At 41.7% G+C, this 25419-nt stretch overlaps 1 protein-coding gene across 4 annotated transcripts in view; it reads right to left on the bottom strand.

The window, feature by feature from the left end:
* The window catches only part of ULK4 (unc-51 like kinase 4), an 892004-nt gene that overhangs the window by 771792 nt on the left and 94793 nt on the right, over positions 1–25419 (bottom strand). For all 4 annotated transcript variants that reach the window (XM_068236316.1, XM_068236318.1, XM_068236315.1 and 1 more), the window contains 3 exons: positions 24788–24963; positions 20212–20258; positions 13274–13352 (listed from right to left, as the gene is read on the bottom strand). In XM_068236316.1, coding sequence (XP_068092417.1) covers positions 13274–13352; positions 20212–20258; positions 24788–24963 — 302 coding nt within the window. The remainder of the gene's footprint in view (positions 1–13273; positions 13353–20211; positions 20259–24787; positions 24964–25419) is intronic.

Here is a 25419-nt window from a genome sequence, read left to right as displayed (position 1 = left end):
AGCTGAAACCTCTGGTCCAGTCGCTCCCCTCATATGTGCAGGACACCCGCGATGTGTTGGGTGTGTTGGCTGGTTTCTTGGCACCCCCGGGGTCCCTCCTAGTGGGGATCGATGTTGAATCCTTGTACACTTCGATCCCACACAACGGGAGGGGCTCCGGGCAATGTCTTTCTTTTTGAACGAGCGTTATCCGGGGGCTGATCTACACAATGCCTTCCTTGTAGAATCCATGGAGCTAATTTTGTATCTTAACTGCTTCGTTTTTCAGGGTCGTTTTTATCGGCAAATCCGCGGTACGTCTATGGGGGCGGCGTGTGCCCCAGCGTATGCATGTTTGCACCTGGGATTGTGGGAACGCGAGGATGTGTTTCCCATTCCAGAGTACGGTGCACACGTCGCCCTCTGGATTCGATATATAGACGACGTATTGATGGTGTGGAGTGGAACGACCGATGAGTTAAAGGGATTCATTGACAAGCTAAATATCAACGGGAAAAATATAAGGCTCACATATACATTCGGACAGGAGATTTCATTCCTGGATTTGATGCTGAGAATTGAAGGGGACAAAGTGGTGTCCTCCTCTTATCGTAAAAGTACAGCTGGCAATACGATTTTACATGCCGACAGTCACCATCCGCGGTCCTTAAAATGTGGAATTCCATATGGGCAGTTCCTCCGTTTACGGAGGAACTGTTCATGTGATGGGGACTTTCGGAGGGAGTCGCGCGCAATGTACGGGCGTTTTCGAGCCCGCGGTTACTCATATTCGGTCCTACGGAGGGCATTGAGTAGAGCATGGTCCCTGGATCGTGACAGGTTGTTAGCCCCAAAAGATAAAAAACAGGTAGACGATCAGGGCTATGTACGTATCATTACCAGGTATGGGGCACACTGGGAACGGTTACAGGGGCTTTTGACTAAATTCTGGCTGGTGCTGACTGCGTCAAGGGAGGTGTCTGAGGTTGTGGGCCCCCGACCCTTGCTGACAGCGAGAAGGGCCCCCAATCTCAGAGACCGCCTGGTTCACAGTGAGTTACAGGCAAAAACTAACACATGGCTACAGGAACGAGTGCCAAATGGCATGTTTAGGTGCGGCAAGTGCAAATTATGTCCATTTATTGATAGGACCAAAAATTTCCAGGATAGACTAGGTGTCACCAATTATGACATAAGAGCTTTCATAAACTGTGACAGTGAGAAGGTAGTGTACATGATTGAGTGCCCCTGTCATCTTAGATATATAGGGAAGACTAAGAGGGCCCTAAAGGAACGGGTGTTGGAACACCTAGCTATCATTGTAGGTGGGAAAGGTCAGACCAACATGGCGGAGCACTACAGAGAGGTTCATGGGAATAGTTTGAGGGGTACAACTGTAAAAGGGATATACAAACTCAACATTTCAAGCCGTAGAGGTGACTTTGATGAAGTGTTACTCTGCAAGGAGTCAATGTGGATATTCAAACTTGACACGGTGAGCCCTAGGGGTTTGAATACAAAGTTGGACCTCTCACCTTTCCTGAAGGTAGCAAGGTATGGCTGACCCTATGGCACTTATGGGGCCTATAAAAACCAATGGTTGTGATGAATGGATCTTTTTTAAGCCATGTCACTTCGGCATTGGAATGTGAATATGCTTGGTCCCGCAGTGAATGTTAGAAATGCACCGTGCCTTCTTTAAGCTGTGCCGCTACCTGCCGAACACAAATTAATTAAAAGACATGCACTGATGCCTGTATCTAAAGAGGACACTGCTATTTGATGGAACATGAACATTACTTTGAACGTGAAATTTAATGGGAGAAACTGGAACTGTGGTAACTGACACATGCCCTGTACTAAACTCCTTCATCTGGATTGTATTGTTGCTTCAGGTGGTGGGAGTGTCTGAGGCTTTGCTGGACTCTGAAGCTATGATGATTCGGGGAGCGGGATATCCAGGAATTGGCTAGGACGTGCAGCCCTCTCTTCCCCTCCCCTCTGCCTTCCCCTCCCCTTCTTGGCTTGTCTCTCCTCCTGTTGTTCGCTGGTGGATGGGCGTGACACGGGCGTTGAAAGGGGCGACGAAAGGGGCGACATGTCAGGAGCTAGCCACACCTTGAGAAAGAACCTGGGCGGTTCGAAACGCGTCGGTGGGCGGAGCTTCGATCAGCTGATCGCTTCACAGCAGCGTGTGCCCGCTACTGCTCCGGGCCCGGCGTGCTCTTCTCCCCTACTGGTGAATCATCACAAGAGAATCCCCTGCTGCGATTGAGCAGGAGTGATAGGACCCTTAGGATCAGCTGGGTTCATGTGAGGCGGCACTGCGGATTCAAACGGAGCATCACGTTGGATGTTGGTGAGATCCCCCTATGCTACAGCTCAATATCATGTGCAATTCGGTTATACAAATAGGATGTGGCTGCCACCATCATTGAATTTAAGTGGATCAAGCTTTCTCCCTATTGCAGAGTTTTTTCAAAGGGGGCCCCCCAACAATTTTTACCTATCCGGGCACTTACAGGTGAATGCGCGGGCAAGTGATGGATGTATGTGATTAGTTATGCCATACACGCTATATGTCTGTGAGCACATGTAATTGCGGACAAGCTGATTTATGAAGTTATCTGCTGAGCTCTTGTTTTTAACCTTTTGTATTGTGATGACAATTGTGATGCTTGCATATTTCTTGGAGAATTTGTATATCAGTGCTGTAATTAATAAAAGTTTTGTATTCCTTGTTGACACCATGAGCCCAAAAGCTTTTCTTGTTTTATCATGTGATAGATGGAACCATGAATTCTACTGTCTACCAAAAAATCCTGAAGGAGAATGTCCGGCCATCTGTTCGTCAACTCAAGCTGAAGCGATCTTGGGTGCTGCAGCAGGACAATGACCCAAAACACACCATCAAATCCACCTCTGAATGGCTGAAGAAAAACAAAATGAAGACTTTGGAGTGGCCTAGTCAAAGTCCTGACCTGAATCCTATTGAGATGTTGTGGCGTGACCTTAAAAAGGCGGTTCATGCTAGAAAACCCTCAAATAAAGCTGAATTACAACAATTCTGCAAAGATGAGGGGGCCAAAATTCCTCCAGAGCGCTGTAAAAAAGACTCGTTGCAAGTTATCGCAAACGCTTGATTGCAGTTATTGCTGCTAAGGGTGGCCCAACCAGTTATTAGGTTAAGGGGGCAATTTCTTTTTCACACAGGGCCATGTAGGTTTTGAGTTATTTTTCTCACTAAATAATAAAAACCATCATTTAAAACTGCATTTTGTGTTCAATTGTGTTATCTTTGACTAATAGTTAACGGTTTTTGATGAGCAGAAACATTTAAGTGTGACAAACATGCAAAAGAATAAGAAATCAGGAAGGGGGCAAATAGTTTTTCACACCACTGTATGGCGCCAATATTTTATTTGGAAATAAAGGTGCATTTTTTAAGTTTTACAAGACCATAATTTAAAAAGTAACAGTAAGATACCTTCTTGACATACATATTAAAAAAAATTCAGTCCCTAATGTAACTATATGGTTTTTTTTAATTGTGTAATTTTTTTTTAACAAAAAAAATTGGGGGTAACTATTGGGGAGTGTGGGAGGTATTGGGGTTCATTTAAAATTGTAATTTTACTATTTGGCCAGGAGATTCCTCGCACATATCTTCCATATGCGTAGTATTACTACGCAAAATGGAAGCAATGCGTTGACGTGAAAGTATGGGCTTTGTGAAAGAGGGAGCCGTCTCATAGATGGCGTCTGTCTTTCATACGGGGACTTAGATCAATGAATGAGAACTGTATTCCCATTCATTGATCTCCGGGCTAACTGGTTGCGGCGGGATGAATGGCAGCATTTTGGAGGTAGCAGCTAGGAGTTAAGTAGTTAAATATAAAATGAAACTGGGATATAAAAAAAAAACAAAAAAAAGTAATTTTTAGGAGAAGAAGGATAGATACAATTGTTTATCTCATCAGTTTATTTTCACCTCAGTATTCCTTTAAAGCCCTAGTACTCTGGATTTCTGCAAGAATGTGTAAATTATATATAACCATGTGACATAGGCTACACAAGGCTCGCCTACAAAATGCATTTAGAAAGAACAGAGTTACTGTCACATAAAGTATGACTCATAACTAAGGTTGAGCCTGCTGAATGGAGGTTATGGTTGTCACCTGGTAAATTAAAGTTCTGCTCAAAATATGGATTGATGAGAACCAACTGTCCCACCGAAAAAAAAAAAAAAAAAAAAAGAAGGATTCAAGTCTCACCATGTAATTTGGATACAGTTTTACGATGCAAAAATGGTGTCCTAAGCACAAGTGTACAGAAGCCCAAAGAGTTACTGGACAATTTGAGGACTGTATGTGATGCTCTTTATATTTGCACTAATAATGTGTAAAGATATGGAAGTTGAAATTATACAATCAGGATCTGATAAAAGGAATATTCCCGAAAACAAATTCTTCATAAAATGACTGTTTGTACAAATATAAAAAATTTCACATACATTAGTCATCTTATGTTGATGCTATGAATGTACTAACATGGCTACAACAGTCTAAAGTGAGAAACATGTATAAATATCATCTAAATATGTACGAAATTTGACATTGACTGCCATATAAGACAGACAGGCCTTTTTTTACATAGATGGTTTTAAAGGTGGAAAACCTTGGAATTCTACCACCTACCACCACTATACTACCAGTGTGTTAACCTATGGGCAATGGAAGTGGTTAGGGGAAGGTAGCACACAAAGATTGGTCACTTTGGCAGCAGCAACAGGGCTGAACCAACAGTAAAGTACAGCAGGGCCGGGCCGAGGCATAGGCTGGAGAGGCTCCAGCCTCAGGGCGCAGTGTAGGAGGGGGCGCAGAATTCATTTAGCTGTCATTCCTAATTGTGTTTGAAGCAGAAATAAATAAGAAAAGGGGATACATGGCAGTGACTGCAAGCCAGATAACTAGATATTAAGGTGTTGGGGAGGTTGTGAGCCCTGTGGCACCTCTTAGTCTAATAGTAATCAGTGTGTGATGGCTGAGGTGGCAGGGATGGAGGGGCGCACTTTGGTGTCTCAGCCTTGGGTGCTGGAGGACCTTGTCCCGGCTCTGAAGTACAGTATTCATTTTTGAAAGTGTAATTAAACAAATCTTTCAAATCCGCTGTAAAAATTGCACATAAGCAATATAAAAAGAAAATATTACATCTAGTTGAGTGCACTTTAATATGACAGAGTATTGTAGCCTCCTGCAATCCCAAGCAGAGCAGCATTCACAGTGTGAGAAGAGCAGCATTGTCTGACCCATCCCTGTGGAGCTGTTCTCTGAAACAGAAAAAAAGGTGGGTATCTAATCAGAGTGACACGCCTCTTGAGAGTCCAATCAAAAGCCTGCATATGTGTATTATCAGGCTGTGTCAACTGAGAACCCAGTGAGGAAACAAAATGCAGAAATCAGGTAGCCGGCTGTGCTGTCTGACTGGGCTATATAGAATTTCTGAGCAACACAACTGGATAAACAAACTTACAAATCTTTTGACAGGTAGGACATTTTACACCCTGTGTATTTAGCTGTCTGCCCACAGCTGGGCTTTAAGTAAATATTCATGGCACTCTCCAGTTATCTGCCTCCCTAAATCACTTTTCCTTCATAAAATCCTATGATATTTTCATACAGAGCACTTGACAAGCCTTGTCATACCAGTTAGGAGATAAAATGAAAATCTTGTCGCAGCTGTTTTACAGATGACCTTCAAAGCCGTTAGAGAGTTCTCCTTAGCAGAGAATGCATAGCTGTTAAAACTTCACTCTAATTGAGTGACGCTAATGCCACACTAAAATGCTTTTGCTAGCACTGCAGATATACTCGGTCAAGATCAAGTGTTTATACAAAGATAAAATCCATTTTTACCAACTGGCATTTTCCCAGCAGGTCAAACATCCCAATAACAATGCAGAAAATTGGATCATGTAATAATCCCTAAAAACAGAGAAACGGCATGACGCGTGACCACCGCCTGGCCAAGCAATTAATGAATGCACCATAATATGGATTTATACTAGCCTGGATGGCGACAATTAATATTTTCCTGGTGTGCTAGCAAATTACAATCAGCTATTATGCTATTAAATGTTATAACAGAGTCCAGAATTTCTTTATTAAAGAAAGGGAAAAAATGCTTCCCAAATGACCTTCCTATCACACAGCTTAAGCAAACAGCAATCTCAGACTGTTAATATGTTCATAGTTTTCCCATTTACATGCACACCGTTAAATAATTAATTTTAATGTCCCTTCAGTAAATTAAATCAGCCTGGAATGTAAGAACTAACAAATTAACCGCAGCTGTGATTTTCTCAAAGATATCAAGCATATTAACGTCCCCAGTCTTACTCCAAAATGCAGGTACATAAATGCATGAAAAACACAAAATGGAGACAGTTGAAGACATGTTCCGTAATTAGGATTTCTTGAAATTTAATAAGAGCTTAGCACTGAAGGATTGAGAGGTGTTAGAGTGCCCTCTACTGGCACATTGTGGTGTCTCAGCTGAAAAACCTGGAGGCCAGAAATGCTTTTCTGTTTTATACAGTTTTGCAGAGGAGACCCATGAAAGAAAACAAGAACTTTACAATTTATACCCATTTAGCTTATAAAATATGTTCTACGAGCAATGCAACCAGGGGCATAACTATCGCACCTGCAGCCCCTGCAACTGCAGTAGAGCCCGGAGCTTCACAGGGGCCCATCCGTACGTAAATGAATGCTGCTATATTCGGGCCTGTCAAACTGAAAATGTAGTACTATGCTCGCAGTAACCGGGTTGAAGATCAGAGAGCGTGCATAGACCTGCAGTCAGAGATGGAGAGCTGCGGCACTTCTACTAGTATCAGTGGTAGAAGTACCAGCTCTCTCTGTGTTGCTTTTTCACAGACCTCAGTCTGTACCACACATGTATCCGTTGCCCCACCCCTCAACACCAATTCTCTACCCCCCACGTTACTTAGCAAGTCTCTGTCTATGGTCAGTGGTGGCATTGTGCAAAAGTTCGGCTGTCCAGGTGCCAGGCAGTTTCAGCCACAAGTGTCCTTCTCACCTTTCTGCTCCGTCGGGACTCAGGAGGATACACAGCACACAGTAAGCTGCAGAGCGAGAGGCAGAAGGCAGAGCACCAGGAAGCTGGGTTAAAGGAATACTGTAGGGGGGGTCGGGGGAAAATGAGTTGAACTTACCTGGGGCTTCTAATGGTCCCCTGTAGACATCCTGTGCCCGTGCAGCCACTCACCGATGCTCTGGTCCCGCCTCCGGTTCACTTCTGGAATTTCAGAATTTAAAGTCTGAAAACCACTGCGCCTGTGTTGCTGTGTCCTCACTCCCGCTGATGTCACCAGGAGCGTACTGCGCAGACACAGACCATACTGGGCTTGTGCTATACACTCCTGGTGAGGTCAGCAGGAGCGAGGACACGGCCGTGCAGGCACAGTGGTTTTCAGATTTTAAAGTCTGAAATTCCAGAAGTGAACCAGAGGCGGGGCCAGAGCATCTGTGAGTGGCTGCGCGGGCACAGGATGTCTGCGGGGAACCATTAGAAGCCCTGGGTAAGTTCAACTCATTTTCCCCTGACACCCTTACAGTATTCCTTTAAGACATGTACTAGCGAGTGTCTGGGCAGCCAGCTGCAGCCTAAAGCCTCTGTTAGCATGCCCCTTTCTATACTGTTGTGTAAGGAAAGGTCGGATGGGGGGGGGGGGGGGGGGAGGAAAAAGCTGTGTTAGGTGTATTTATAAACTGGGAGTGCCTAGCTATAAAGTTTTAGTAGTAGGACAATGCAGAAGCAGACATAGCTCAAACCTCTAGGTGTGTGGGGGGATGGAGTATGCATTCACCTGGCCCAAAATTTATGTAACCGCGCACCTGCAGAGCCCTGAAAGAAAACTCTGTGTTGCCAGCCTTGCACAGCATATGATAGCATTGCTGCTCTTCTCAGGACAGGTGACAGGTGGGTGCACTGCTATACCACCAATGCCAGGGCAATGGCTGCTCCTGGCACCGCATGGTGAAATTGGGGAGTAGTGCCAGCAGAAGCCAATGCATGCTGCAAGTGCTGACTACAGCAGGCCATGAAGAGACTACTAAGAGCCAGTGTGGTGTCAGAATGCATGCCTTTAATTGTTATCATCTCCTTAACATAATGATGTAACCATGCTAGCACTGCATAACTCATGTGCAACAGAAATTTCAGTCTCTGCAACAGCTGACTATCAGTTGTTTTCTGAGGCATGCGCAGTTGGCTGTGATAATGCGCTGCCCAGCCCTGAAGCAGCGTCAAAAAGAACTTCACCATTCTCCCTATGGGAATGCGCCATTCTCCATACGGACTGCACCATTACTTTTGTACTGCAGCAAGCAATAGCTGAGAGACAGGAGGAGGTAGGCTAAGTGATGCTGCACCTCCCCATCTCTGTTATTGCCTGCTGCGGTACTGTACTAAAGGAATGGTGCTGTCTGTTCAGAGAATAGCACACCCCTGAACGGATAATGGTGCAGTCCATTGCAGCGCTGCTTCCCGGCCTGGGCAGCGCACTATTATAGGCCAACTGCATGTTTCCGAAAACACCGTTTCATAGACTGAAAGGTCTCTTGTGCATGCACATGAGTAATGTGGCACTAGCATGTTCACGCAATATGGTTGTGTTATTACGTTAAGGAGACGCTAACAATTAAGGGCATGCCGACACCACACCGGACAGTACGTTTTGGGAGAAGAGGCTGCATTTGAAGCAGTGACCCATAAGGATCAAGCTTGATCCATACAGTGACTCTGGGGTGACATGTACTGTTTCTTTGGAGAAGGGAAAAGAGACAGCAGAGAGTTCAGAGGCTTTTTCAGATCCTTGTACAGTTCTAGTACTGGGTCCCTCAACACCTATTCAACCCAGCGGTTCAAATAGGTTTCCCTTGGCCTGAGAGAGGAATGTTTATTGCTCTGGGATGAGGGTGGGGCTAGGTCACAAGAGGCAGGCCTTATAGAGAGGGGTTATTGTCTAGGCCGCTAGCAGCTTTGGAGAGGTGCCCTGTGGCGGGAGGAGGTGTTAGCGTGGGGTCCAGGAGCACTTTTTGTCTAGGCTACACGTGGCCTGGGAGAAGTATCAGGGGGTAATCATGAGGGGGGCCACATCCAAGGTTTTTGCAGGGGGGCCCTTGGATTTGTAGTTACGGCCCTGACTGCAGCTAACAAAATACTCAATATAATATGCCAATTATATCAATTGATAATGGATATACTGTTTTCTTAAGCAATACCAATAAAGGAGAGAAAGATGAGGCACAGTGCCTTCAAACACTTATTCCCAGCCAGGCATCAAAAACAGCAGTTCAAGCAGTGGAGGTTAAGTGACGCGGCCCGACAGCCGATTTGCAAATTATCTCGTCATCAGAAATAGATTATACTGCACACCTAGATTATACTAAATAACACTGCACACCTAAAGCAGGTGTTCTCACATTATAATGAAACAAGTATGAGGCTGTGTATGTGATGGACAGTGGAGGGATGAAAGCACTTTTGAACATGTTCAGGTATTGGTATATGGGAACTCCGGTGGATGGTCTGTTTTAATAACATAAATGTCAGCAAAATCAATCAAATTATTATACAAATGGCATTTTACAGGGTTTCCTGAATCGGCAATGAAGCACTTCAGCTTCAAAAGCGATATCACATATTGCAATTTAAATTCCACAACCTACGTTATTATTGATTAAAAATTAATCCTTCCACTACTCCCTGCATCTGGGAAATCCGGAGTGGTTGGGGATGTGAAGGGCAACAAAACGAATAATTATCATGTAGGGCCACAGTCATTACGCTGAGTGTTCAATAAGTAGTTTTCCATAGGGGAAATGTACCAAGAAAAATTGTGTAGCCATCCCCCAAGTGTGCATAACGTTGCTTTTTCCCAGGTAGCAGCATTATTAAGCATTGATAACATGCTGCTGATTTCTACAGCAGAGTGTAATAAACATCTGACACAACTATGTCCTTGGCTTTGCCCCTTTAAGGGAATCCCCACAAGATTTATGCAGAAAATAAAGAGACCTTTCTACAACAAGGCCTGACCTTCATGATAACAACTTTCCTTTTTTTCTACTAGAAGTAACTAGGAATATGGCCTGTTGTTCCTATGGCAACAAACATTAACTCCATGCCCAACACAAGTTCTCAAGGGCCCCAGCAATCTAGGAATCAGTGATATCCTTGCTATGTCCACTTGTGATGTACCTAGCGCACGAACAGCACTGAAATGTAAAACAGCAAACTGCTTATTTTCTAAGAGAGAGAATATCACACAATGGGAAACCTTTCCACAATGCTGCAAGAATGTCTCCATCTGTATGTGTCATACTACATCAACTGCAGTGAACGGACACAGTCATATTACTACAATCTAAAGAAGCTTCAAACACAAAATCAAACTGGACAAAATGTAAACAGCATTTGAAAACACTTTTGTATTTCTTAATTGAAGAGCAGTAATAACACACGCAACCATTTTCTAAAGGCAAGTATGGACATGAAAGTTAAAATGAAATTAGTGGGCACAGGTAGCAGCAGCATTTCTGCACAGTTATGGCTATAGCACACAAGAGACTTAGTAGCTGGCTATGCAGTAACAAGTACCTCTAGTGTGCAATAGCTATGAGTAACAACTGTTGAGCGAGACAAAATGCCTCGTGTGCCATAGCATTTGTAAAAATGTTGCCTAAGATGTATACACATTCACAAACGTTTTTATAAGCAGAACATAGGACTGTACCTACAATTAAAGGCTCAACAAACCTAAGGCCTCGTTCACATCATTTAGCGAAGATGGCCATGCGCTCAGAACGCAACATGTACGATTGCATGCCATATGCGCTACTATGCGCTGCTGACCCCATTCTCTACAGTGAATGGGTTAGCGCTGTATTTCCAGACAAATCACAGCAGTGTGATCGCGCATCGCATTGCTACGCAGCGCATATGATGGGCTATGACCTTCTCCCATTCTTGCGTGTCGCACACTATGCGCGCTGCCAGGATGTGCACAGCAGCGAGTATAGTCTGAATGAGCCCTAAGACATATACATCAGCATGATTACATATAAATGGTTGTTAGAAACATTTACATTTATATGAATCATTACTGATCTTTATTACAAATGAACACATGTAAGATGAAGCTGTAATCAAAGGTGCATAGAATTCCTCTCCCCAGCATCAGGCATTCTGCTGGGGACTAGCAGTGTGCCACTGCAGCCTAGATCCATCCCTGTCTCAGCTCTCACAGGCTAATGTTAGGCAAGCTCTAAATAGGCTTAGCACTGTGTGTGGGATAGGATGCTGGCCAATTGATGGGATGCTACAACTTAATTTATCTTTATTGTACTTATTCTTTATATATATATATATATATATATATATATATATATATATATATATTTTAACACTTTTCTTTTGTACTAAGTTAACGCCTAGGCTTTGCTTATGAAGATTTTGGTGCATTTTTCTAACGCAGCGAGACAGTGTATTTCAGGTCTTCTTTGGATTAATCAGTACTTTGTGCTAGTTGCGCCTGTATTACATCTGGGACATCAGTGGGTTGTTAGTAAAAATACCAAAGTCCATGGTTCTTGTGATTAATTCAATTCAAAAGTGCATTGCTTTCATATAAGCCAGTATTTGTGGATGAATGTAGTTTGATGTGTATTTATGGGATATACTAGGATCACAGCGCATGATGTAGTGATAATACTAATGGCTATGAAGCATGATATATATGTGGGTATAGCCACTGGTGGTGTAGCCACACGGATGCATTTCTTTTTCCGCTCCTTCCCAAACCATCTTCCACCACACATCATGTGCATTTTGACGGATTTCTTGTATTTCATGTGCCTCTGAGGAAGCGGCTTCTCGCTGCGAAACATATGTTAGGCTGCCTTGCTGTTAATTGATATTATGCTTGTAAACCTGAATGTGGTTCTACATCTTGTCCAGAAAGTAATGAAGACTAATGGTGGCCATACACGGTACAATAAAAACGTTCGATTTTCCCGTTTATTCGATCTAAATGATCGAATTGAATGAAAGTTGAAAATATTATTTTTTTCGATCAAGAAATTCGAACGATTATCCCCGTTTTTTCGGGAAAAATGATCGGACATGCTGGAAAAATCTTTATATTCGATCTAATTGAATAATTGAACTAAATTATCTAATTGAAAAATTGTACCATGTATGGCCACCTTAAGAAAGAACAAAGTGATACCTAATCAAAAGGACTACTAACTTTGTTGACTCAAAAAAAAAAACCACTTTGAGAATCTATTGGTTTAGAGTATTGTTATAGGGTGCAAAGCTTACTTCTGTTTTATTTGGGTCTATGGCTAACAGGAGCATAGAGTATCCAAGCAAGGGTTCCTGGCAGGCAGCTAACAGCACAGCTGAGGTCACAACAAGCCAAGGTCAGTACCAGAGTAAACAAATCAGGAATAGTCAGGCGAGCTGGGTCACAATTAGGAGTACAAACAGAAGCAGGGCTGGTCAGAAGCACAATAGCTACCAGTAAACCAACACTAGCTGTCAAATCGAACAGCACCTGACCCAGGGGAGGACTGGCCTTTTAGACTTTGCCAATGGCACTTTGGCATGAACATACATGCAAGCACAGAGCTTCATGCATGCAAGTCTTACGCCACACCTCACAAGTGTGCACACACCCCCATCCACAGTCTTGAAGGTGGACCTGAACTCTTGTATGGGACAGAAGGAAAACATAGAAAAATGCACCCGAGAGTTTAGCCTGTCTAATTACCCCTCATTTGTGTCTAGTCACAAGTTGTAATTTGATCTCTCCCCTGTGTCACATGACTACCACGGCAGATATAGCAGATAAACTCATTTAAAAGCAGAGGCTGTTAGCAATATGTCTGCTTCCATGAATCAGGAAGTAGAAACCCTGCAGATTTATTTTAAGATTTGCATCAGTTGTAACAAAGAAATGGTTTTTTTGTTTAAAGGTTATTATGTTGTTGTGTATCTTCCAGAGCAGAGACAATGTTCTGAGTTCAGGTCTGCTTTAATCTCCGGCCAGAGACAAGTGTGTATACAGGACAGGAAGGACGCCAGTGCAAGAACGAGGAAGCGCGAGGATGACATTAGGATCTGCAGGTTAATTTATATCAAACATACATTTATCAAGCTTACGGACCCTGATCAATGAATGTAATGTAATTATTGAGTGTACCTCTATGACAGGAACATCTTCTTTCAGTTCTGATGTATTGGCAGCAAGCAAACCAATGATTCTCACCACTTTAGCACGGCTGCATAAATAAATAAACAAGTTGTGTCATTAATGTGAAAAATCCAAAAGGTTATCAGATATTGGAAAAAAAACACACACAGACACACAAATACACACACACACACACACAGCTTTGCATAAATAAGACTAGGTTAGCATAATGCAATTTGAAAAAATATATATATCAGGTAGTAGAAGCAGTCGAGTAGCACATGCCCACTCACTGTAAATATACCCATAAACATAGCACAAATATGCTTATGGGTTAACACTGACCTGGACAGGTTGCCCTTGAGCAGCTAATCTAGTTAGAAGAATTGATGACCACAACAGATTTTCATGGGCAATAACTATTTGGCTCCCAAGATTAGAGTGTGACTGGTGAAGACTGCACCTGGCATACACAGCTCAATCACTCAGCAGGTTCTGACATGTATGTTTAGCTCAAATTTAACACAAAATATGGAATGAATGGCAGAATATTTCCATAACAGACAGATCTTTTGCACACCACACCGTGTACGTAGGAGAGCGTTAACTCATAGGCAGAAAGAACTTTGAACTGCTATCCTGTAAACATGTTTTAAGGACAGCCTTGATAAGTACTGCATAAATCAGAAAAAATGTGCCTACTAATACAAGTTTGGCAATTAAATTTTTACTAAAGTGAAGGAAGTAACTCTCCTTTTTACAGCAGGCAATACACGCAAAATTCCCAGAATTAAACACATCACTACAGCTTCAAAGTAGAACATCTTGTTTAACAAAAATGCATGAAATGGTTAAAGCGGACCCAAACCAAACATTTTTTTTTAATTCAAAATATTTAGTTGCACCACTCTGACACATACTAAGATAAATAAACACTCCTTCAAGCCTATGAGCATTTCAGTGCATGCTTTTCACCCTTCTCTTTTCATAACTAGGGTTATACAGGTGGCAGCCATTACTTCTGAGCTTAGTACCGGGTTTTCCCTAAAGTAAGACATTCCCTGAGAATAAGCAAGCTATGTGTATGTTGCACGTGTTTCAGCATGGCAAACAGTATGTACATTTTGTATAGGAAAACTACCAGTGTTTGCCCAAAAATAAGACATCCTCTGAAAATAAGCCCTAGCACATCTTTTAGAGCAAAAATTAATATAAGACAGTGTCTTATTTTCAGGGAAACACGGTAGGAGGTTTTAGATCATGCATGTGTTTGTCATCAGCTACACTCCCTCACAGGGGCGTCGTCTATGTGAAATCTCACACAAGCTGAGATCACCTCCCCTGTGACATCATCAGTAGCAGCCTGTGTTGTTATTATAAAATAGATTTTATTTTTGAAATCTTGCATTTTTAATTTGGGTCCACTTTAATAGGCTTCTACCTCCAAGGGGACATCTCCTTACCAAGCTGCCGCCAGAGGGATGAAATGCCCATGAGCAACAGAAATTATGTGTGCAGGCAAACCTGAACTTACACTTATTGGCCGGTTTCCAAAAGGCCGGTTTGCGTCTTGCAGGATGCATGCCAGCACTTGTAGTGATGCAAGTATGCATCAGAATCTCTTAGCCGTGCTATTCACGACTATAGGGATATGGGTGCGTGCAGCATGCCGTCCAGAATTTCACCGCAGTGCAATTCGGACAGCAAGCCATAGAAGGGATAGGCAGCGTTTCCCCACCTAACTCGCCAGCAAGGGAAATGCTGCAGATTTGGGCTGAATTCAGCCTTAGTGGAAACGGGCCTTTTCGCGGGTCCACTTATATTATTGTGTGGCCAGAAAGCGGACTTACATTCAGCTCTTCCTGCTCTCAGGAGATTATCCTGAGATGTATGGAAAAGCAGGAGATAAGTTTGTCATCAAGCAAACAGTAGAGGTAACTTATCTTGGCTGGACAAGCTGCCCTGATTCCAGGCAGAAAATAATGCTTCTATTTTTCACACCTACAGCTCCCTCTGACAGAACAGTATATGAAGTGCAGAAGACTCCAGGGACAGGTTTTTACTATATGTCATGTCAAACTGTAATTGTGTCTTTTTTAGCACCTCCTCCCCTGTTGCTGGGTATGCCCTGGGTCCTGAGCTTCATTTCTCCATCTGTGCATTTGGTGATTACAGTACTTTATAAATAAACTAATTTAGTGAGTATTCAGTCCAAATCTCTGTTTATTCCTCATTTCAACATACTACACATATACAGGTTGCTTTTCTTTTCATTAAGCCACACCCCAGATGCTGAATCTATACACAAACAGCTACCAGAACAGACTCAGACCTTGGGAAGGGCATACTGACATAAGTTTCTCCATCGAGGTCTGAGAAACATCCAAAGCATTGATAAGAGAAACGAAGCAGCTTCACTGTATGACAGAGGCTTATACCTGGCGTGTTTCTTGCTATGGCTATGTGCTCATCAGGAATTCCGTGCACTTATTATCAACTGACAAGTGCGTGATTTACAGCACTGATGCAATTTTTTTTATAGCAGTCTCAAAACACTTAACGGGAAAGCAAATAATTTAAACTGAGCACAGAGGTAATGTAGAAGACAAGGCATTGCAGCCATACCCCTGATCACGGCTGTTAGGCCTCTTGCACACTACATGCGATTCTGATTTTTTTATACGATCCCATTTTTTATTTCGATTAAAAACGCAGCAGCATGCAGTACTTTTTTTTTTTTTATCGGAATAAAAACTCGTTTTATATAAAAATCGGAATCGCATGTAGTGTGCATGAGGCCTTACACTGATGAAGACAGATGGCCAATGAGATGAAAATAACTTTGACCTGCATGCAAATTTCATGTAGACTCTATGCAGATTAGAAATGGGTCAATCAGAATCAGCAGGAAGTGCATTCGATTCAAGTTCCAACCTGCATACATTTTGCATTATTTTTGCATGCAAGCCAGAATTATTTGCATTTCATTGTCCTTTTCTACTAATGAAGCATCACAGCATAGAAATAGATTAAGGGCCCATTCCCACTAGAAGCGGTGCGGTGCGGCTACATAGCTGCATCGCACCGTGGGTGTGCTGAAACACATGCACGCCAATGGAATAGTTCCCACTGCATGCATGTTGTGTGGAGCGATCTGAGAATCTGCAGCATGCTGCAGATTCTTGCACGGCCACATCCGCGTCCCATCTCCTCAATTAACTTCCGCAGCGGGAGATGCAGAAGTGACGCGTGCGCCAGCAGAAGTGATGCGATGCGGCTAGGTAGCAGCATTCGCATCACTATATCTGTGGAAACGGGCCCTTAGCCTAATTGCTGGAAAATTCAAATGAGGGATGTAAAGTCACAGGGAACCATGGAACTGCTCACATGCATACTGGCTGAAACAAAATGTGGACTTTGATTATGTAAATAACCTGTCCAAATTAAATTCAGGTACTAAAACCAATTCTATTACCAATGGATTATACAAAAGAACCTTTAATTTAAATCCTGAAGTTGAGGTTTAACCTCCTTGGCGGTAATCCCGAGCTAGGGTCGGGGTGGAAAACCGCAGCTAAGAGCGGTAATCCTGACCTCTGCTCGGGGTAGCCGCCGGAGGAGTATAGCATGCAGCGGGCGTTTGTACATACCTCCCGGGAGATCCCGACGTCGGCCGCCATAATTCTTCCTCTCCTCCGGGGGCTCTGCTTCCTCCTGGTGAGATCGCCGGCTGTCGTCATGACGACAGCCAGCAATTTCACTTTAGGAAGGAGGAGCCAGGCAGGTGAATGATTTTAAAACTGCTGCAGAGCTCCCTGGCAGCATGATTTTTTCCAGGTTTTAGAGTCTGAAAGGGTGCAAAAATATTGCACCACTTTAAGACCCTAAAATCTGTAAAGAATCATAACGTCCAGGGGATTAAGGGCTTTAGGAGTAAGTAAGAACTCAGTAAAATCATAGTGAACCAACAATTAGTATGTAACGTATTTTTCGGACTATAAGATGTTCCTGTCCATAAGCCACACCTAGGTTTAGAGGACAAGAACCAGAGGAAATAAATATAAACTAAACCTGGTGCATCCATGGTGAAGGGGCATCTTGTGGATTATGCTCCCTTTGTACCTCATGCCCCCTTGTACATCTTGTGTCCCCCATGTGTCCGCCTCTGTCATTCTCTATGCCCCTCTGTGTGCCCCTGTGTCCTCCTTTGCGTAGGAACAGTACAGGGATTCCCCAACATTGCAGCGGGTTGGAGGTTCGTATTGGCAGGCGTTTACAAGTCAGGAACTCCCTGCATTTGGACTATAACATGCAGTCACTTTTTCCCCCCACTTTTTGGGGAGAAAAAAGTAAGTCTAATTTTGGCCACAAATGATCCAATCTTTTTCATCCAATCTTACCAAATCTATGTAGTAGAAGAGTAAACTGATGAAATTAATTGGATACTATAGGCAGTTCCTTTATATTAGATAGAAATGGTAAGATTGGTTGAAAAAGATTGGATCATTAGTGGCCACCATTATAGTCCAAAAAAATACAGTAATTAAACATGACTGCACTTTCAGTGGTTAAACATGAATTGCAAAGTGTATGAGAAAAGAAAATAAATAAAAACCTAAATGGTGTACATGGAACTGGATTGAAAGTAAGGGTCCTTTCACACAAATAGCATTTCGATCCAATTTCTGAAAAGCTTGTGTTTTGCCAGTTCCTTAATCATTGTGGCTGGATAGTGTAATGGTTAAGGGCTCTGCCTCTGACACAGAAGACCTAGGTCCAAATCCTTGTTCTTCCAGTTCAGTAAGCCAGCACCTATTCAGTTTTGGGTGTGAAAGAGCCCTTATTCACAATAATAAAAAGGTAAAGACACCACGCGTTGTACTTGTCTTCCTATATAAAACTGATAGGGAGAAAAGGGGGCACACCATCAGTATTAAGTTTCTGAAACACGGTAGAAGAAAAAACTGCCTCCATTTTACATCTTCTATTTAAAATAACTTTCCAGCACTTTTCAACTAAAAAAGTACCGAGAAATAGGTGAATGAGTACTATCAAAATTATTTTGAGTATTTTCTTGCTTGCTCTTGATTTAAAACACATTTTATTGAAAAAGTTAAAAATATCACCTAGGAGAAAACTCAGGTGAAAAGGTGAATTGCATATGGCCCCTTGTGTCTGACATTATTTCACATACAGAATCTTTATATAAAAGGTTTTAGTCCTTATTATTCCACCCCCTACATAAATGTTGTGCTCCCATCTGCTTCTGAAACAATCCACTAGTGGGTAGTGTTACACGGGCCTCTAAACCGTATTTGCAGCAACTTGATGCAATTAATTACAAAAACAGCCATTAGGTTGTGAATATGATTTCTATATTGTTATCCGAATTGAACATTAATTATGAATAGCTGTTATGAAGGTAATTTAACATACTAGTAATAGATGCACTGGGCATTCGCTGACAAGAAAAACATTATGCCAAGGAAAGCAACTTGCTTATGGAAATTACTCAGATGAATTCAGTACAATGATACTGATACAGATTTTACACCTACATAATAGGAAATATGCAGTAATATATCAGCGCAACTATAGCAGCTTACCAGCATCAATTACTTATGATACATTACAGCTACACAATAAGCTTCAAGGTTTATTAATTCTGTAAAATATGTGTAATAATATCAGTTATAGGAATATGAATTAGGGAAATATTACTGCACCCAAAGAAAAAAAATATTTTAGTTCATCCTTTCAAGCTGCAGACGTATTTTACTGCCTTTGATTATCTAGGGAAAGCACAATGTGACATAGGTGATTAGCATTTCATTATATAAAATATATACAGTTCACTTTGGTTGCATCCTTGCACAGTATTTTAACAGGTTATGTGAATAAAAACAAAAAAGATCGTAACTAAATATAATATCGTTCACTATGCAATATAATCCAATTACACTTGTTACTCACTCAAAACCTCTAGTATCAGCTACGGTAGGTCTTATCAAGACTTTACGTGAATTCATCCACCCACTCAATACAAATAAAGGACAAATACATTCCTTTAGGCCTTATTCACATCATAAATTGCAAGCGTGAGCACTTGCATTTTGCGTTTTTGTGCACAATTTTTTGTAGCTTAACTGCGCGTTAGCGATTTTTTTTGTAAAGCGCTTTTATAAGCACTTTTGCAGAGGTATTCGTTTTTTTCACTTCCTGATGTAAGTCAGGAAGTGAACTCTTTCGCTCGGAAATGAATAAATACAATGTATCATGAAAGCGCTGGGGAAATCGCTATACAAAGCGCTTTTTCAAGCTCTATGCGATTTCCCTATACTTTCTATTGAGGCAAATCACCCTGAAAATGGTACAGGCAGCGCTTTGGTGAGCAGATCGTACGCTCTTATAGGGAATCATTGCACAAGCTCTCTTAGGGTGATTTTAAAAATCACCGGCGCTTACAAAAACCGAAACCGCTCTAGGTGTGAACAAGCCATTACTGCCACCTAATTGAAATTGCCTTAACTTTTTGTTTGAGAGAGAGCTACTCCGTGGCCCCCTCCGCTTCCTGCTCCCCAGTGTAAGTAGTGCAGGTCTCCTCTGGGGAACAGCCATGGCTGCTCAATCACTTCTGCCCCGCCATGAGAGTGTTGGGGAGCAATCACCAACTAGGTGAAGAAAGCCATAGAGGACATGTCTACTGGTACAGAAAGGAGGTTTGTGCCAGTAGCATTCAGATTAAAATCAACTCAGATTAAAAATGAAACTACAGTATATGTGCAATGTAGGTATATATTAACAGAAAATGCTGTATCCCCGCCCTTACCTTACGATCAGAAATTAACTCTAATACTGTATTGCTGTGACTGTAGTTAGGCATTCAATATTCTTCAGACAAGGATTACACAAGCTAGCACGGAAACACAAGATCAGGTTATACTTACATATCCCAGTTTGGTGCTCCCCTTAAATGCTGAATAAGAGATGGGAACTGAAAAATAAGAATATTTAACAATATATAAAGTTCTTCAATGCGCTAAAACAAGAGATAAGGTTGAAAAGTTTGGGTTTCAATATTTAATATTCAGTATTTATGAATTAGTATTCTATACTCTGTGTTTATTCCCTGTTATCATTCACACATAAGTTAAACACATCCCGCAGAATAAATGGTTACTGGCCGTGTCACTGGTTGTCAGATTATCTGCTTCCTGTTTAATATTGCTGCACTGTGTGTGCTTTTATTGCTCAAAACAATTGTTCATTATTCTCTTGGATAAAAATCTAGCATAGGTAAAGGTGTCCACTGAAGTTGTTGGTTCACTCTCACATAGTCCCTATATTGGGATTCTTCCGGTTTGTATATACACCTCCTCTCTCCATAGAACAGAACATATGTCTTCGAAAGACACTAAAAAATGCTGTCAGCTTTTTTTTTTTTTTTTTTTTTTTTTATGCAAACGCATTATATGTAAATAAGCCCTTAAAGAGACACTGAAGCGGAAAAAAATATGATATAATGAATTGGTTGCGTACTATGAATGATTACTAGAAGATTAGCAGCAAAGAAAATATTCTCATATTTTTATTTTCAGGTATATAGTGTTTTTGCTAACATTGAACAATTCTATAATATGTGCAGATTACACAACACTCAGCATTCAAAATGATTCTTTCAGAGTAGTCTGTGAACTAATGACCTCTCCTCTGGCAGAAGAAAAGTAATTAGTTCAATAACACTTGAGATAATAAAAGTCAGATAACAGCCCTCTCCACCACTTTGAAAGTCGTAGAGCTTAATTGCTTTTTTGCATAGCGATAACTGCTGTAGTTTCTTAACTCTTCCTGTACTGGAAACAATTAGACTGATGTATCTGATCTTAATGTTTTATTTCTTAGCTGTACTACACATACAAATCATAATATCATAATTTTTTTTTTTTCGCTTCAATGTCTCTTTAAGGACAACTATCAAAAATACTTACATTTTAATTTTACATGCATTATTACCCAACCATTTATTCATTTTTTTTCTTTAATCAAATTAAATGTGCGATTTTAAAAGTTGCATTTATTCATTGAGGATCAGGACTATCCTAAAATGAAAGGAGCTGACTGAAAATGTCCAGCTGAACACTATATTGCAGCCATGACATTAAGAATATCTTTCCAATGCGGTGATCTTCACCTACTCTCCACTGATAATGCACTGCATTCACCTCTTTGTAAGGAACTTATCTGTTTATGCTGAAAGTTGCGACGAGAACTGGGCGCTTGTTCCCCGCTGATGATGTGCAGACTGGAACGCAGGCCGCGCTTCCAGATAGGCCGAGGGCGCGTTCTCAGTACGCCCTCCGCAAGGGTAAACAGTAGTCAGCTGACTGCGGTCAGCTGACAGCGCAGTGTCAGCTGATGTTACAGCTGACACTTAGGCAGAATGTGCTGCAGTCTGATTGGATGTGCGGAGTGTGGCCGGCCACTGATTGGATGAGAGATGTTTTTAAAACGTGCTGAGTGCTCCCAGTCATCGCCCGTGATAGCATAGCTGTGGCTAGTTGCTGGGTGCGCACTTACTAATATTGTTTATCTCGCATTTGATCCTTGTTTCGTTTCTTAACCATTCTTGTCTTCTGCCTGAACTGACCTCTGCTTGATACCTGGATATTCTTGTCTTCTGCCTGAACTGACCTCTGTCACTTGGATACTCTTGCCTGTGGCCTGGACACTCTTGCTTATAGCTTAGATCAACCATTACCTGTCACTGGATCTGCTAGTGCCTATCACCATTGTGGGCCTCATTCTCATCATCAAGGTACTATTACAGTTTGACACTCGTGTGCTCTTGAACTCTGTTGATACTTTCCTCAGTGGAGCTCTGGTGGGTTATTGTGCACTCTACTTCAGTCTGTATACCTTGCACGTTAAGACCTGGGGGTAACCGTAGTCAAGAGACAAATAAAGTGTCCTGTTCACGCGTGGGGTTGTCTATAATTTGAGACTGTGTGCCGGGCTCAGTCACGGCACTAGATTGGGGTATAGAGACTGATTGTAGACATAACCTGTCAAGCCTTACACCACTCCTCATCACAACCTAAATGGTACACAGCATACAAACAATGCAGCAAAGGGCTTTTCTAAAAAGTTATGTGACTCATCTAAAGCCATCAGGGAATAATTACACTGTGTTAAGCTAGCCATACACAAGTTAATTATGGTTCAGTAGGGTATCTATATAACTAAAAGGCTGGCAGGCTTCTGATCATAGCTACGGGGGGTAGGTTAAATGTAAACAGCACTGCCCCACAAATCCATCCATCCCCTCTGATCAGCACTGACTTTTTATGACCCGGTCAGTAAAAATAAAAAACTGTTTACAGGTGAAATCTGATCAGATAAAGAGGGGGGGGATGGGGGTGTCCAGTTTGGTTCACGTGGCTCTGCACCTTCCTGAAACATAAAGAAAGGTTGCGCTATAAAGTGCATTTAACCTCGCTCATACTAGAAAGATTCAGTCAACCAGGGTCCACTATTTGCACTGAATGTGCTGTGAATACTGGTAATTTATTTTTCTCATATGACCATATGTGGCCCTGTGGTAAAGGGATACTGCAAACGGATAGCTAGGTTTCTGCGTGAAGCAATGAGTGTTCACATCCGTGCCTTTTAAATCTATTTCCTGATTCCATATCAGAAAAGTGGACCAAGGTTTCCTTAATGAAGGGTCTACAAATAGCATGAAGGCTATTAACTAGATATTAGATCCAGGCTAGATATTATAATCATTTGCAAGGTGTGAATGCAAGAAGTGAATAGAATCATTCTGCAAAATAATACATGAACATAGATGCTACTCTGCTAAATTCTCCAAGAAATAGTTCTTATGGACTCTCCTCTTACCCTTACCTAGCATGAGACAATGTCACATTGAGTGGAGTTTCAATGTTAAAGCCAGGACACCCTGCAATGTGTTACATATCATTTTCCCTTTACACCATCATCTTTTCTATTTCAATCATTAGGGTCCAGAACCGGTTAAACGCTATTGCCATTGAGTTGTATTTTTACTATATACCAGCTCTAATCAGCTCTAAACTTGCTTTACTAAGTTTTGGGAAGAAATCATAAGACAAAATGGAAAAGCTTAAAACAAAGTTTACATAAGAATGGACCACTTTACACACGTTAGATTCTCTAGCATGTTACACACGTTAGATTCTCTAGCATGTGTACACAGCTTTAGCCCTTTTCATGGGTCTTTTACAGAATAAGTTACATTACCACATGTATTTTGCTGTGGTTATGCAGCGAGTCACAATTTAAAAAAAAACGAGGCACCTAAAAACAATCAGTGATGGTTTTCATCTAACAGGTAAAGTGAACCCAAGGTGAGAATAATATGGAGGCTGCCATATTTAGTATCATATAGGCAATACCAGTTGCCTGGCTGCCCTGCTGATCCTCTGCCTCTTATACTCTCAGCCGTAGAACCTGAACAAGCATGCTGCAAATCAGGGGATTCTGTCAATATTTTCAGATCTGACAAGATTAGCTGCATGCTGGTTTCTGGTGTGATTCAGACACTACTGCTGCCAAATTGATCAGTGGGGCTTCCAGGCAAATGGTACTGTTTAAAAGGAAATAAATATGGCAGCCTCCATATCACTCTCACCTTGGGTTCACTTTGGCAATTTGATGCTTGCAGGTGCTCCTGACTTGTGTCAGAAGTCCAATCCTGACTGTTCTGAAGAAGAGAAGGATTATTGCCTTCCAACATAAGGTACAGAAGGAGATTTTGTGCATTTGTATCCAAAGTAGGCAAATGTTCATAACTACATGCAATTAAGTTCAATGTGACTATCACACCAATTGTTAACTGATATGTTCACCAACTGGCTTAAGGCTAGTATGCAGTTGGCCCAATTAGTAGCTGAAAGGTCAGGATTGCAGAATCGTCTTAGCTGAGCACATCAGTTCCCACCTTATCCCGTTTGCCAGAATCTGCTTCACTGTACACTCCTCCCCACTTAGCAAAGCTTTAGCAGGATGCCTGATCTTCAGCACTACACCTGTATACTGAAATTAACTGAGCGAAGGATTGATCTTGTTTTTAAATAATTTTTAAACTGCCTGTTTGTTTGTCTTTACATCACATCAGGGCACTGGTATGTAAAAATGTGTAACTTTTTGATAGCATGTTGCAGCTGGTCGCGTTATTTTTTAAAAATTTGGTGCAATCTAGTATCTAACACAACTTAGCTCCCTGTTACAGGTTGTGCCATTTTAAAGATAGGCCAAACTACACTCATTGTAAATTTTGTTTAATGCTAAACTTGTGCCTTTAATGCAAGTAAAACACAAGATAGAGTAAAGTCAGCAAAAGCTAAATATATGAGATAAAGCAAAGGTTAGTTAAGTGCCTCAACTCTTCTGTAACCAGCTAATTGTGCATGTCTTTACAGTGCCTGCTGCATATTATGTAAGATGGCAGGCACAGTGTGCTCTGAACGCAATTATACTCACAATCTGGGAGTTAATCATCTTAGTGGCCACTTCCTTATGTCCCGAGACAGTACACAGATAGCAGAGTAAGTTGAGCTTTGCCCGTGGTACTGCTCTCTCTGGAGAATCCAGCAAGGAGCAGAGCTGTGTCAGAAAATTGTTCCAGTCAGGCTCTTTCAAAGAAGCAAGTTTTTCAGCTGTGAACAAAAATAGAAATAAATTGACACCATGTCTACCTTGCTAACTCTGCAGTTTATTCAAGCAGCAAAACTCTTACTTATATTTACTGGAAAGAGGCACATTGTTAAACATATGATCCCGAGAATAAGTTAGACAGTCAATATGAATTATGTGAATATTAGGATATCAAATTACTCTACCTGCCACACAGACCTAGTCCACCTGACATGATAATGTAGCTGCCATATAGTGTTTGGAGGAACTAGTTCTAGAAAACACCTGAGAGCTGTGTCCACACAAGAGTGAAAACAATGGTAGCAAACACAGCACTGTGGTATCATCTCTAGTTTTCGAATCCTATTGGAAAAAAAAGCTCTTTACAAATCTTATTATTATTATTATTATTATATCTTATGCTCAACACATCCAAAGCTCGTGAGAATATGTGTCCCAGCCAATTAATTATTTTCTTC

Source organism: Hyperolius riggenbachi, chromosome 5, assembly GCF_040937935.1.
Source record: "Hyperolius riggenbachi isolate aHypRig1 chromosome 5, aHypRig1.pri, whole genome shotgun sequence".
Lineage (NCBI taxonomy): Eukaryota > Metazoa > Chordata > Amphibia > Anura > Hyperoliidae > Hyperolius > Hyperolius riggenbachi.
Note: the sequence above shows the minus strand (reverse complement) of the source record. Positions and strands in the feature narration are given on the sequence as shown.